At 37.8% G+C, this 14,006-nt stretch overlaps 1 protein-coding gene across 3 annotated transcripts in view; it reads right to left on the bottom strand.

The window, feature by feature from the left end:
• LOC137283269 (ankyrin repeat and fibronectin type-III domain-containing protein 1-like) overlaps positions 1–14,006 on the bottom strand; it is a 190,320-nt gene that overhangs the window by 35,710 nt on the left and 140,604 nt on the right. For all 3 annotated transcript variants that reach the window (XM_067814702.1, XM_067814703.1, XM_067814704.1), the window contains one exon: positions 726–757. In XM_067814702.1, the coding sequence (XP_067670803.1) occupies positions 726–757 (32 nt within the window). The remainder of the gene's footprint in view (positions 1–725; positions 758–14,006) is intronic.

Below are 14,006 nucleotides of genomic sequence, written 5' to 3'. Positions count from 1 at the left end.
AGCATTCATTAGGATGCATGAACTGGCCCATCCGTAAAAGAGTATTATGACATGTTTTTTAAAGTTTGTGGTGCTGGATTCTAAAGATAGGCCAAAACAGGCGATGGAAGTTGCAGTGAAAGTCAACTTTGTATTGTGATCACAAGATAGAAGATGACTGTTTAATAGGATTCAAGACCACAGATACCTCTGAACCTCATTAGCAAACAAACAGGGCCTTACAGACTGGCTGGTGTGGATGAAGCCTGTGGCATTCTTAACAGGTACCGTACCTGTATAATGATCATTAGTGTCCTAATTACATATGTCTTCATCTCGTTTACATAAAACAGATTGTTTGACTTCTTGGTGAATGAAGTGTTTTTGTTTGCTAAAAAGGACTTAATTACTCCTATCACTCTTAAAAGAATTCTGACATGAAAAAAATCACAAAATAATTGTCCTTCATTTCTGTTTGGAATAACAGCACCTGTTCAATTAGCCAGACTGTTTTGCTTAAAGGTCAGCACAAGACCACACACAGAAGGGTGTTTCAGAATGTCTCTCTTCATCATGAACACATTATGATAAAGGCATGAGTACATGAATATTAATTCAGCATGAAACTTCATTGCCACAGAATACTCAGTCTTGAGTTGAATCTTGAAGTTATTTGTTGAAACATATTGCATTATGTGTGCAGGTTAAAATAGTAGGAAAAAAGTATATAAAACGTTCATTCTCACCTTCTCTCATGATCAGCTCCCTTCACCATGTTCTGAAAAGGAAAAATAAACATTCTATATGACAAGACTATCAGAGTTTCATTTTTGGTTGACAAGTATTTCACTTCTAAGGATGATAATCAATGCATGTTATTTATCCATAACCAGCAGATTGAGGCAAAACTGAGGAAAACAACTCTGAAAAGCCAATGATGACATTATGAGGGGACTTGCATTTCAATACTCTTAAATGAGCAAATGCCACAAAAAAAACCACATTGTTAAAACTATAACAACATTAGCACATGATCAAAATGTTTGAACCGGTTTGCTGATTACAGTCACACAAAGCAATACGCCAGCTGTATCATAGCATCCAGTATATAATCAGAACCATCAAACCACTAGCTGACATTATGATCAAATTCCCATACAACCCTCTGAGTCACAGAGCTCAAACATTTGATAAACTTAGGCAGCCCTTTTGACCAGGATGGCTTGATGCAGCAGTACCAGAATACAAAATCAGATTTTCTTCCAGGCCTGTTGTCAAAAAGGTGGTTGATAGTAAGAAATGTGTTTAATTAAAAAGGAGTAGTGACACTATTTTGATTGTCATATCTTATCATGTCAGTAGTAATCATGAACACAAATAGCCGCGCAGGAATTCAATTAAGAAAACCAGAAAAATATGACATTCGAAAATAGCACTGTAGAGAAGTTCATGCACTTACTGCAGTGACATGCTTAAGGAAAGCACTGTTGTACAAGCTCCCTACACTTCCCAACATTACAGAAGAGCTTCCTACTGTGGCTCAACACACAAATGCAGGTTGTTCAGGATCAGAGCACACCTTTCATTTCCGTATCACAAGAGCTGATAGAAGTACTTTGATGCCGCCGGCAGATGCAGGCCAGTAATCACTGAGTGTGCTAGTCTTCATCTCTGTTACCTATTGTTTTATCACAGGAATATCTGTCTGAATCAGTGCTTCTGTAGCTGGTCCAAATCACAAACCATGTCAGCGATCGGTCATTGACTGGGGAAATAAATGGATGCAGTCCAAATAGAACAGAAGAACAAAACTGCTGATATCTTAGCAAGAGTGGTGAAAAAGAATTCTTTCTTCATACTCACTCAAGCCACCAGTTATTGGTTCCAAGTTTTGCCATTTTGTTGGTAATAGGATTTGTCCTTATGCTGTCAGCTTTTATGTAAACACTAACTAAATAGTGCATACGTTTGGCTCACAGAAAGTTACGTATCTTTGGATAATTCAAATATTGATGCAACAATGATATTCCAAAGAGATTAAAAGAGTAATGTCCAAATCCAAGAATGTATCCATTAACATTCTATTACAAAACCACCATAATGCCTGGGGAAAGGTAAGTCTCTTCCAACATCTCGTCCATCACAATCTTCAGAAAGTACTGGGTAGTTTGAACATACATCTAAAGCCTCCCTGAAACCTCACAACTACACACAGGTTACATATAACAGACGATCATCCCATTCAAAGCCGGGCACATCCTCGTCCTCCTGAACTACCACAATTACTGATGAAGGGCACATCTTCCCCTTAAAGCTGTACCTTTGACTCTGCTTGATCAGTGGCCGTCTTTATCAATCCCTGCTAATGGTGGCAAGTGAGTGCAACACAGAGGTGGAGCAATGGTCTTACCTCGGACAAACACTTGTTTCTATTTCATCTCATCATCCTCATCTTCCTAGGAAGGTGGGAGTGTTCAAAGACATGGAATCCATTTATTGAGATGCGGGGGATATAATGTGTTATTGTCATAAGTCATTGAACCCACACTGCCAAGAGGAAATTTGTCAGTTCAATCATCTATTATCTGCTCTTACACTACAGGACAGTGTGTGGATTGATGAATACATGTTACGCATTACACCTGAGGACTGCAATGTACTTGAGAGATATGATATGGTATGATGAAATGTTTTTCACATCCCATAAAACAAATAGTTACAAATTACACCCAGAAACGGAATTACTCCTACACACCTTCAGTGCCATCATGCTGATATGTACTACCATTACTGAATATTGCACTAAGGTCACTATATATGTTTCAGTGAATCTTTTATACCACATAAGATGAAATGACTTTGAATATTATATTTGTTGAAAACAGAAACGATTAAGCACTTATTAAAGACACTTTTACCAATTCAATACCTATATTATTTCTTTCACTAATGACTTTTTATAAATCTGGTATACAGCTTACATACTGGACACATAAGTTAGGGATATCAATATTTTTATGATATTTTATCAGTATGTCAATGACTAAATACATCATTATTCATAATTTCAAAATTTACATATATCCTTTACTATTTTTGTCAGGTATATTTGTTAAATGCAGACACTATTAAGATGCTTTTACAAATTCAATAGTTACTTTTATTTTTTTACATTTTTCTCATTCAAATCACACAGGTATATAGATTTTCATCAAGGAAAAACTATGTTTTACAATCTAGTATACATTTTTTTGTAACTCTGTCAGTTGTGAATGTTGTGTTGCATGGTCAAAACTAAATGATATTCATACTTAGTATTTCTGTTTGTGGCTATTATTATTCGTCATGTCTCATACCTGTGATTCATTGTCATATGTCCATTTCATGTGTTAATCATATTCCTATCCAAACCTTTCAACATCTGTATCATGTGCCTATCACACCCTTTTCCCAATAAAACTGTCATGTCCTTCAATGTCTGTAACATGTTCCTATTACTTTGCTCCTGTCCATGGCATGTTTCTCTCTATATTATGTGTATAACATCCTTTTCTTATACATATTTATCCCTGTCTACAGATGCCCCTTATATCATGTTTCTATCATATTGCTTCTGTCCCTGTCATGTCTTTTTTGATATTTCATGTTTTGAGCAAACCTTTTCCTCTTTATATCACTTTCTTATCCTTCAAGGCCCACTGGGGGTGGCAGGGTGGCGGTGTGGCCTAGTGGTTAAAGTGTTTGCTGATCAAGTCAAAGACCTGGGTTCCCATGGTTACAGTGTGTGAAGCCTATTTCTGGCATCTCCTGCCATAATATTGCTGAAATATTGCTGAAAGTGGCCAAAAAACACTAATCATTCCCAACTCATGTCATGTTCATATCCTATTTCTGTCTCTTTCATATCATTCCTGTCTATATCATGTAAATTCTTTACTTTCTATGTAATATAAGTAAGTACAGTTAACTATATTTATAACAAACTGATGGATAGCACAATTTCGTTGCTACTTGCTATACATTTGGATATGGTTCTATGAAACTAAAATTAGTGTTCCATCCAAGTTCATTACAAACATGACTTGCTATATCGCTAAGTAATTTCTACATGCATATGTATGAATGCTGTGGTACTGCCACACATGTAACTAATCCTGTCATCGCCCTAAAATATACTATGATACAACCTTACAATGTCACTATGATATATGTAGTAAAATTTTCATGGCTGAAAACTTAGGAACCAATCCCAGACCTAAGATATTCCCTCAATCAAATTCCAAACTGGTGTAATTCTAAATTCCAGATCCTGCAAATGATATTTTAAGTATTTCCTAAGTAGCTGTAATTGTTTCCTCCTCAAAACAACAAAATCGAAAACCTGATTCAAATAATGTCTCGGAAAGCTTGAGGAGGTATAGTTATATTTGAGTGTAAAACTATTTTAGCATTTCAGAACATAAAAAGTCCTTAAAAAAATAATTCAGACCATACAAGGCAGTAAATTCTGCTTTGTTCATGGATTTCCTCTTCAAATTCCAGACATATCCTTCAACAGAGGAACAATGCACTTGAACAAGGGGAAGGTCAGTTTTACCTATATGGCCATGTCACAAACAAATCTTGCCAGCATTTTAAACAGCACTGAACAAAATGGAGGTAGGACAATTTAAAGGGTATATTTGTTATCAGTTCCATATGCATAAATTCTGAATTTTCATGACAAAAGGTAACTGATATGTAAAAAACATTATTTTACAAGATAAATTTTTAATTCAACTGCATGTTTCATTGAAATAGTATCACCAAATACTTTTGAGAAAAAAAACATGACCACTTTGACCATGCAGATAGGCTTAGCAATCTGATACACAGGCCACACACACTTATTCTGCCACGATATTGCATCACGGCAGAGGTTATCAACGTCAGTCCCGTTACTGTCGAAGTCAAGAGCTCAGTGGTTATCAGGCTAGTTCTGCCATACATCCAGCACCCACACAGCAGACTGCCCTTCTCCTGACGCCCTTACAAGTCAGTTCCTGCTGCACAGTCTCAAGAGCAGACGCTAACTCAACAAGCAGACGCCAACAATAGCACACTATGTGTGTGTTGAGATGTCGTTAATATGGACGAAGTACATGTTAAATACAGAGATGTTATCATTAATCCAGATCAAACAAATTAATTTTCGACACAAATCACAGGAAATAAATGAAAAGAACTGTTGACCTTATGACACTAAGATTATTTTAATCAGCAATAACATTTGAATTGCCATGAAAAACAACTGTTTTTCATCAACCTGAAGAAACATGAAAACATGAAATGTTCTCAGCATAAAAGGTGCGAGATCCAGTTATCATTTGATGAAATATAAATATGTCTAGGTTATGCTTAAAATTAATTAAATACAACATTGATATTTTCAACACCTTAGATTTCGTTCTAATCAATCCAAACTGACACCCAAAAGGAAATATTTTGGGGCCTTCATTCATATATTATAGCTTCAATGTAAGTTTATGTCCCATTTTGGTATATTGAAATAACTGCATCTGTGGTTTTATGTAGTCAAAAAGTTCAAACATTTCTTTTTTCTTCTTGCAACATCCCTTGCAAAAACTCAGAGTAAATCCTACACAGTGAGTGAGTGAGTTTAGCTTTACGCTGCACTGAGCAACATTCCAGCTATATGACGGCGGTCTGTAAATAATCGAGTCTGGACCAGACAATTCCACTGACCAACAACATGAGCATCAATCTGCGCAACTGAAAACCAATGACATGTGTCAACCAAGTCAACAAGCCTGACCACCCAATCCCGTTAGTCGCCCATTATGACAAGCATAGTCACCTTTTATGGCAAGCATGAGTTTGTGCAGGTCTATTCTACAACAGGACCTTCACTAGTCTTGTGATTACAAACAAACAGATAATGTACTGACAAGTCATTGAACTTACATCTAATTACATAGTATTAGCAATTTTTGGGGTATCATGCACAGTTGCCTTTTATGATAAGGATGGGTTCGTGGAAGGGCTATTCTACCCCAGGACCTTCACGGGTACCTTCCTAAACAGACATAAGAAATGTCTGCTTTCTATACTGAGGTTACACTGGGTGATACATATTATTGTTACAGGGTAGGATATGCATTGCAGTTCTAGTAAAGGATACACATCGTTACAGTGGAGGGTACACATCGTTACAGTGAAGGATACACATCGTTACAGTGGAAGACACACATCGTTACAATGGAAGATACACATCATTACAGTGGAGGATACACACCATTACAGTATAGGATACACATCATTACAGTAGAGGATACACATCATTACAGTAGAGGATACACATCATTACAGCAGAGGATACACACCATTACAGCAGAGGATACACACCATTACAGTAGAGGATACACATCATTACAGTGGAGGATACACATTGTTACAGTGGAGGATACACACCATTACAGTATAGGATACACATCATTACAGTGGAAGATACACATCGTTACAGTGGAGGATACACACCATTACAGTGGAGGATACACACCATTACAGTGGAGGATACACATTGTTACAGTGGAGGATACACATCGTTACAGTGGAGGATACACATCATTACAGTGGAGGATACACATCGTTACAGCGGAGGATACATATTGATACAGCGGAGGAAACATATTGTTACTAAGGCTGATACAGAGTGCTGTCTCAGTATGACCATGTATAGGTTAACACGATCAGACACCAGCCAACACCCCAGTCACAACCTTCCTGTGATCCTCTTAATCCCCACATTCACCCATGATAACCCTTATTTCCTCTTCAACTGCAGATGTTCATCTAATCTGCATCCCATCCTGTTCTGGACACTCATCCACTTCACTTCAGATAATCCTAGCAATTTCTATCCGGCCACAGCAACATAACAGCTTGTTAGCTCAAACCCGATAGCCCAGAGTGAGTGAGAAGATGATGGTTTTCAACAGTCAGCAATACTAGAAGTATATCATGAAGCTCTATCAATAATCAGCTCTGGGCTGGGTGAAGTTGATGCTGACAGCTTGAGCAGGAGCCAATAGCTTGAACAAGGACACCCAATCAACAAGGGCACTCACTGTAGCCACCCAATCATTATGAGGCTGCTCACACACAAGCATGTGGTGACATATTTTTTCAACTTTAAACAAAAGTTTCGGCAGTGTCAGAAAAATACTATTTCTTTTTCACCTGAGCTGCTGTTCTGAATCATTGGACCATAATGCCTATTTTAGGGCTGAGATGGGCAACCTGGATACCTGGGATGGGATACCTGAACCTGTTATGGTCATGTGACTAATAGATGTAACAATGTAGCATGTTAGTCTTTCAGTGTTAAAAGATTATATTGTCTCTGAAAATTCAAACATAATTTACTTCTTTTGAATATAATAATACTGAAAAACTCATAATTGTTGTCTTCGAGATGAAGAACATATTGTCATTTCTTGCAAATTTGATGTCAGGAATTGACATAAGGGGTGTCTGCGTGGGGTAGAGTAGTAGGGGTGGGGTACCTTTGGGCCCATTCAAATTTTTCCAAGATATCAAAATGGTTTGGGCAGCTTCAGAAAAATACAATTTCTTTATTCATCTGAGCTGCTGTTCTGAATAACTGGACCATAATGCTGTTTCACACATTCTTTTCTTTGTGACTTTGTTTTCCTGACCCAATACTTTCAATACAGGACTGTCATCTCCTCAAAAACACCAGCACACCCAATACACATGTTGTCCTCTCTGATAACCTAAAGGACCAAGCACAGACCATCTCTCTGCTTATGTCTGAACCACTTCCAGCAGGTGTTGCTATGATGCAAAACAACACAGATGTTGTCATATGGGCAAGGGTCTGAATCTGTTTTCCAGATGGACAGATTATACTGACTGTTCTCAGTGAAGTTGGACACAGTGACTCACCGACTGGCCTGATGTGACCCCACCTCTTGTATCTACACAACCTAACTTTCAGATGAGACATCTGGACTTCCACTCAAAAGGGTCTCTTTTTCATCTAAATACACTTAGGCTAAAAAAATACACCATTCAGCTTTCATTTACATTTCTAAAGATGTGAAATGGGAGACAATATATAGAATATTTTTCAAGAAACAGTCTAAGACATCACATAAAGTGCCCAGTGATGAATAGGAGACATCTATATGAATTTTCACTTTTTCTTTAGAAACTGATATCCATCATTGTTGATTCCCTGAGGAAGATGGAATGTTTGATTGAATTATGCATTATGTATGTTTTCTAAGAGAATGTAACAGTGACTGAGTGAGAATAGTTTTATGCTGCTCTTATTAATGTTCCAGTAATGTCACAAGCTGGGAATGCCAGAAACACCAGAACGCTTAACACTGTGTACCAATGTGACCAATCAGAGTTTGTCTGCCATGACAAGCTGACACTTCAACTACTCAGCAAACACACCAAAATTCTCTTCTGCAGACGGATTCATCTGGTCAAACAAAATCATGAGACTGGATCCTAATTAGAGAGGTGACATAATTAATTCACTCCACTCTACCTAGAGCTACTTTCATTTACAGGTTTCTGATTAGATACTTCAGGGCTCTTATTCTCGAAACATTCGTAGCCCTAAGAATTCCTAACTTTGTAGCCCATGTGTGCTCGTAAGAATGGGCTTAAGAAGTTCATAGTGCTACGAACGTTTCGAGAATAAGAGCCCAGATACTCAGTAACATTAAATATACACTATTATAGGTTACACTATTTCATCTCATGGTACTGGGCCGTCCATGAAGAATAACAATATATACAAGGACATTCTGTTTGTTCACATAACATATATATTTGAAAACTATTATGTTCAAAGCATGACATATGCCCTTATTGTAATTCATAGATAGTACTTAATAAAAGCAGTACTCTTCACAAATAATATGGAACTCTTGTCTGATATTTGACAATACATGTGCCCCATACCTTGACAAATCTGACACATTAGCTCAAAGTTGAGTCATAAAAACAACCCATGATAATCCAAATTGAAATTGATCTTCAGCAACCCAAGCTTGTCATAAGATATGACTAACAGGATCAGATGGTCCAGCTTGTCGACTTGTTTGACAGATGTCATCATAATCCCAAAAGAGTAGAATGATGCTTATGCTGTTAATCACAGGATTGTCTGCTCTAAACTAAATTTTTTACTACCACCACACAGCTGGATTATTGCTGATTGCAGCATTAAACTAAACTCACTCACCCAATGAATAGAACGATGCTCATGCTGTTGATCACTGGACTATCTGCCTAGACTCACTTACTCACCCAAATGAATAGAACGATGCTCATGCTGTTGATCCCAGACTCAGATTATTTATAGTCAGAGGTGACTGGGTGCTTTACTCTACTCTGATTGTCCTGCACACAGTCTTTTCACGCAGTAGTACAACCTCAGCCATTTTCCCCCCCACCACACATATTTTAAGCAGATGAGACAACAACCTCCAGAGATGCTATCTATCACAGCACTGAATATCTGGCACCAACACATGCTTTAGTGCACACGAAACTGTTACAACAAGATGATAAGACAGGGTCTACATAGCCAGTGGTTACATTGGTCAAGCACTCTTGGCATTATTCCATTATCGGGAGATACCATCTGTGACCGTTTATAATAATTATTATTTGTTGATTTAAAACAATGTAGTGACAATTTGCAACTACCTTAAATTCTGTACAGAACAATGTATGACAGAGTATAATCTAATACCAACATGAAATGTATTCAGATTGAATATTCTCAATTAAGGCATCCTTAATAAACTAAAGTATCACAGAATGACTACCACAAAACACATCATCAAAATTTTCAGTTTCAAAGAAGAAAATATTTTTAAAAATTCACTTGTATCATCAGCCTAGATTTGATGCAACATTTTGTTGCTGGGATGATACACCATCAATCAGTGTTGAGGGGCTAATCCCTAGTATTAGTAGGCCATTATGTCTTACTTGTCAGTGTGACACCTAATCTCCATCTCATTAAGTGGCTAGTCCAGTACAGTGAAGTGCAGATGAAGTACATTATAGAGGCCCAACCATGTCACAGATGACGCACATGAGCGGAAGATCACCACAGAGCAGGCGACAGTAGAGCAGACGGCCAAGTTATCCCACTCCTGACACCAAACATATCAACTCCCTAGTGCTGCCTCTGAAGCCACGCTACCTGTGCTGTTTTGTCAAGGTTTGCAGATAGCTATGAAGCTAATAAAATTATCTGTAATGGAGGGGGCCTGAGTTGGCGCTTCCACCAACAGGCTGGGGAGCCTTACAACATGAAGACATCATTATTAGTTGCACGTGGGTCTTACTCAGTTCCCTAACATCTACAAAGTCTGATCCAGACACATTCTCTCTGATCTTCTAGGTTTGGTTTTAGTGTCAGTTTGTAACCTCTGTCCCTGTTGAAGATGTAAGATGAGCGATTGGAGCATCCATGCCAATTGGCCATGTGTGTTTACAAAATTCATAGTGCCTCATGTCAGTTCTTCTCAATCATAACAAGCTTCTGATTATATTTACAGACATGTTTCAAGACAAGTCAATTCCCAAACCTATCTGTAACTTGTTTGCCTACACCTCGAGTACCCAATGATGGTTACACATGTTCCCTAATAAAACACCATCAGAAGTACCCATAATGCATTTCTCAAATATCTAATAATATTAGCCTGAAGGCTGATTATTTCATGGCCTATTGGGTTTCATCATGTGTTTTACGCTTTTAGAGGATGCACATGGGCACCCACAGAGATCAAAGATTTCAGCATGAGGTCATCTAAAACCTTAGCTTATTCAGGTGTCTTTGAAAAGGAATCCCCAAGGCTTCATTTACTTAAGAAGTATTTATCCCTACTTCAAAAAGATCATGAAACCTGGCTCTAGTTTTAATAAGTGCAGTACGTGAGACTGTGTAGCATTATAATTATACCAATCAATGTCATTTCACTGGATGCAAAAAATAACATGCCAGTTAAGATGATTAAGTATACAGCTATATCAAAATCAGAGCAGAAAATGCCTCCCATTTCAATACTTCATCTCTACAGTCAAGAGGATTAATGTCACCAAAATGCTCATTCCTCATAGATTTGTATTCACATATAAGCCTCAGCATTTGTTAAAAAAATCGAAAAGAACTTTTATATTTTTAAAATTGTATTTTGGAGGAACACCACCTGGTGTACCTCATGTTGCTCCTCAGGTGATTCCAATCTTCATTTCCAAACTGTAAGATGTTTGCAGCTAAGCCCAAACACATGGCAACCTTAATGAATTTGTGTTGGTTTGACATGTGTGTTTTAAGTTAAGCAGGGAAGAAGAATAGCTGCATGTTATGGAACAGTATCATGTAACCTAACCAGCTTACTGTGTGTTTACATGCATGACGTCAGATATCATGTGGACTTACTTAGCCTGAGCTCAGACTTTACCTTCAATCACCATTGTAATTGAAGGGAGTCACTACGCACACATGTATGTTGTAATCGAAGGGAGTCACTATGCACACATGTATGTTGTAATTGAAAGGAGTCACTACGCACACATGTATGTTGTAATTGAAGGGAGTCACTACGCACACATGTATGTTGTAATTGAAGGGAGTCACTATGCACACATGTATGTTGTAATTGAAGGGAGTCACTACACACACATGTATGCTGTAATTGAAGGGAGTCACTACACACACATATATGTTGTAATTGAAGGGAGTCACTACACACACATGTATGTTGTAATTGAAGGGAGTCACTATGCACACATGTATGTTGTAATTGAAGGGAGTCACTACGCACACATGTATGTTGTAATTGAAGGGAGTCACTACACACACATGTATGTTGTAATTGAAGGAAGTCACTACGCACACATGTATGTTGTAATTGAAGGGAGTCACTACGCACACATGTATGTTGTAATCGAAGGGAGTCACTACACACACATGTATGTTGTAATCAAAGGGAGTCACTACGCACACATGTATGTTGTAATTGAAGGGAGTCACTACGCACACATGTATGTTGTAATTGAAGGGAGTCACTACACACACATGTATGTTGTAATTGAAGGGAGTCACTATGCACACATGTATGTTGTAATCGAAGGGAGTCACTACACACACATGTATGTTGTAATCGAAGGGAGTCACTATGCACACATGTATGTTGTAATCGAAGGGAGTCACTACACACACATGTATGTTGTAATCGAAGGGAGTCACTACGCACACATGTATGTTGTAATTGAAGGGAGTCACTACACACACATGTATGTTGTAATCAAAGGGAGTCACTATGCACACATGTATGTTGTAATTGAAGGGAGTCACTACGCACACATGTATGTTGTAATTGAAGGGAGTCACTACACACACATGTATGTTGTAATTGAAGGGAGTCACTATGCACACATGTATGTTGTAATCGAAGGGAGTCACTACACACACATGTATGTTGTAATCGAAGGGAGTCACTACGCACACATGTATGTTGTAATTGAAGGGAGTCACTACACACACATGTATGTTGTGATCAAAGGGAGTCACTATGCACACATGTATGTGAGTGATGCTGATGGGTAAATTAAAATGTATGTTGAAACTAAATATCCTCTCAAGGGTAATAAAATACATCATACAGTAAAATAACATCTGATTAATATGTTGAGACTCTTGGATGGTTTACAGTTGGGGACTAAGTGTGACAGATGATACTACACACTTCACTCTAAATGGTCAAGTCACTTTATTTTCCTGAATTTTGAAAGGTCAGGTCATTTTTTATTGTTTAATAGATGAACTTCATGAGAGGCCTAAAAAATGTTCCGATTACCAGACCAACCCCTGAATTCTTTTGCCAACTCTATTTTTCTAAGCAGTATGAATAAAATAAACTCTCAGATGCCATTGTTTTTATCCCAGCAGCAGAGGATTGCGGTCATTCTGTTAGAGACAGGACTTAAGCTTGATTGAATAAATAATTTATTTCTAAACAAAAATGTTAAAAATTGAATACAAATCCTCCATACATCCCCTACATTTTAGAGTTGTGTACTCGGAACCACAACACTTTTTATTTACTTGGCCTAAATAACACACTTAATTCCATGGGTTTTCTATAAAATGTTCTTTTGTTTACATTTTTATGATGACCTCAGATCATCAACTCACAAAATGTTTTTGGAATTGTTTTCCTACATGTCCTGTTGGCCAAGAAAAATATTATTTGAACACCTCAACATCAGTAAATTGAAAAATGACAGTTATATTTTGCTTGACCAATTATAATGTCAGGTATTAATAATAGAAACACTTATTATGGTATCAACTACTCCAAAATGTCTGATAAAATATTGACACCCACCTTTCATTGTAAATCCCTGTGGTCACTGACCAACACTGTCATTCACAAAAACAGAGCATAGGAAGTAGAACCTGGTGTGGTTATGTAAAACAGCAGCTTTTTGTATGTTCATCACACAACTAGAGTCAAGTAACAGATTCAGATGATACTTTTGGTATGTTAGTGGTCAGTTTGACCCATGGATCACCTGGAATATCTCGAAAGACCTGAGTGCTTGTCAGTAGTTTCAGGTAGGAATAATTACAACTCCATACTGACTTCCATCAGGCGACATTTCATGTCCACATGTCAGATCAAAGACCGCATTCTCACATCACAAGTCAGATTCTCAAGTCAAAGAATGCAAATCTACCTGTTGAATGCAGGTAAGTTAATGCTATGTACCTACACACAGGTACGAAGCTGTTTGCGACCGAGTGTGGGAGAGTGGGTCAGGTCTCGGGTGTTATCCCAGATCAGTATGCAAGGAACAACGAAAGGCTAATTAACGTGCCAAAACCTGCTCCCCCACGAAAGGTGAAGGGGCACCCATAACGGCAGTCACTAACAATATCAACCCACCAGCTCAAGCTA

Source organism: Haliotis asinina, chromosome 5 (assembly GCF_037392515.1).
Source record: "Haliotis asinina isolate JCU_RB_2024 chromosome 5, JCU_Hal_asi_v2, whole genome shotgun sequence".
NCBI classification, from domain to species: domain Eukaryota; kingdom Metazoa; phylum Mollusca; class Gastropoda; order Lepetellida; family Haliotidae; genus Haliotis; species Haliotis asinina.
The sequence above is the reverse complement of the archived record's forward strand: the minus strand, read 5'-3'. Positions and strand labels throughout refer to the sequence as shown.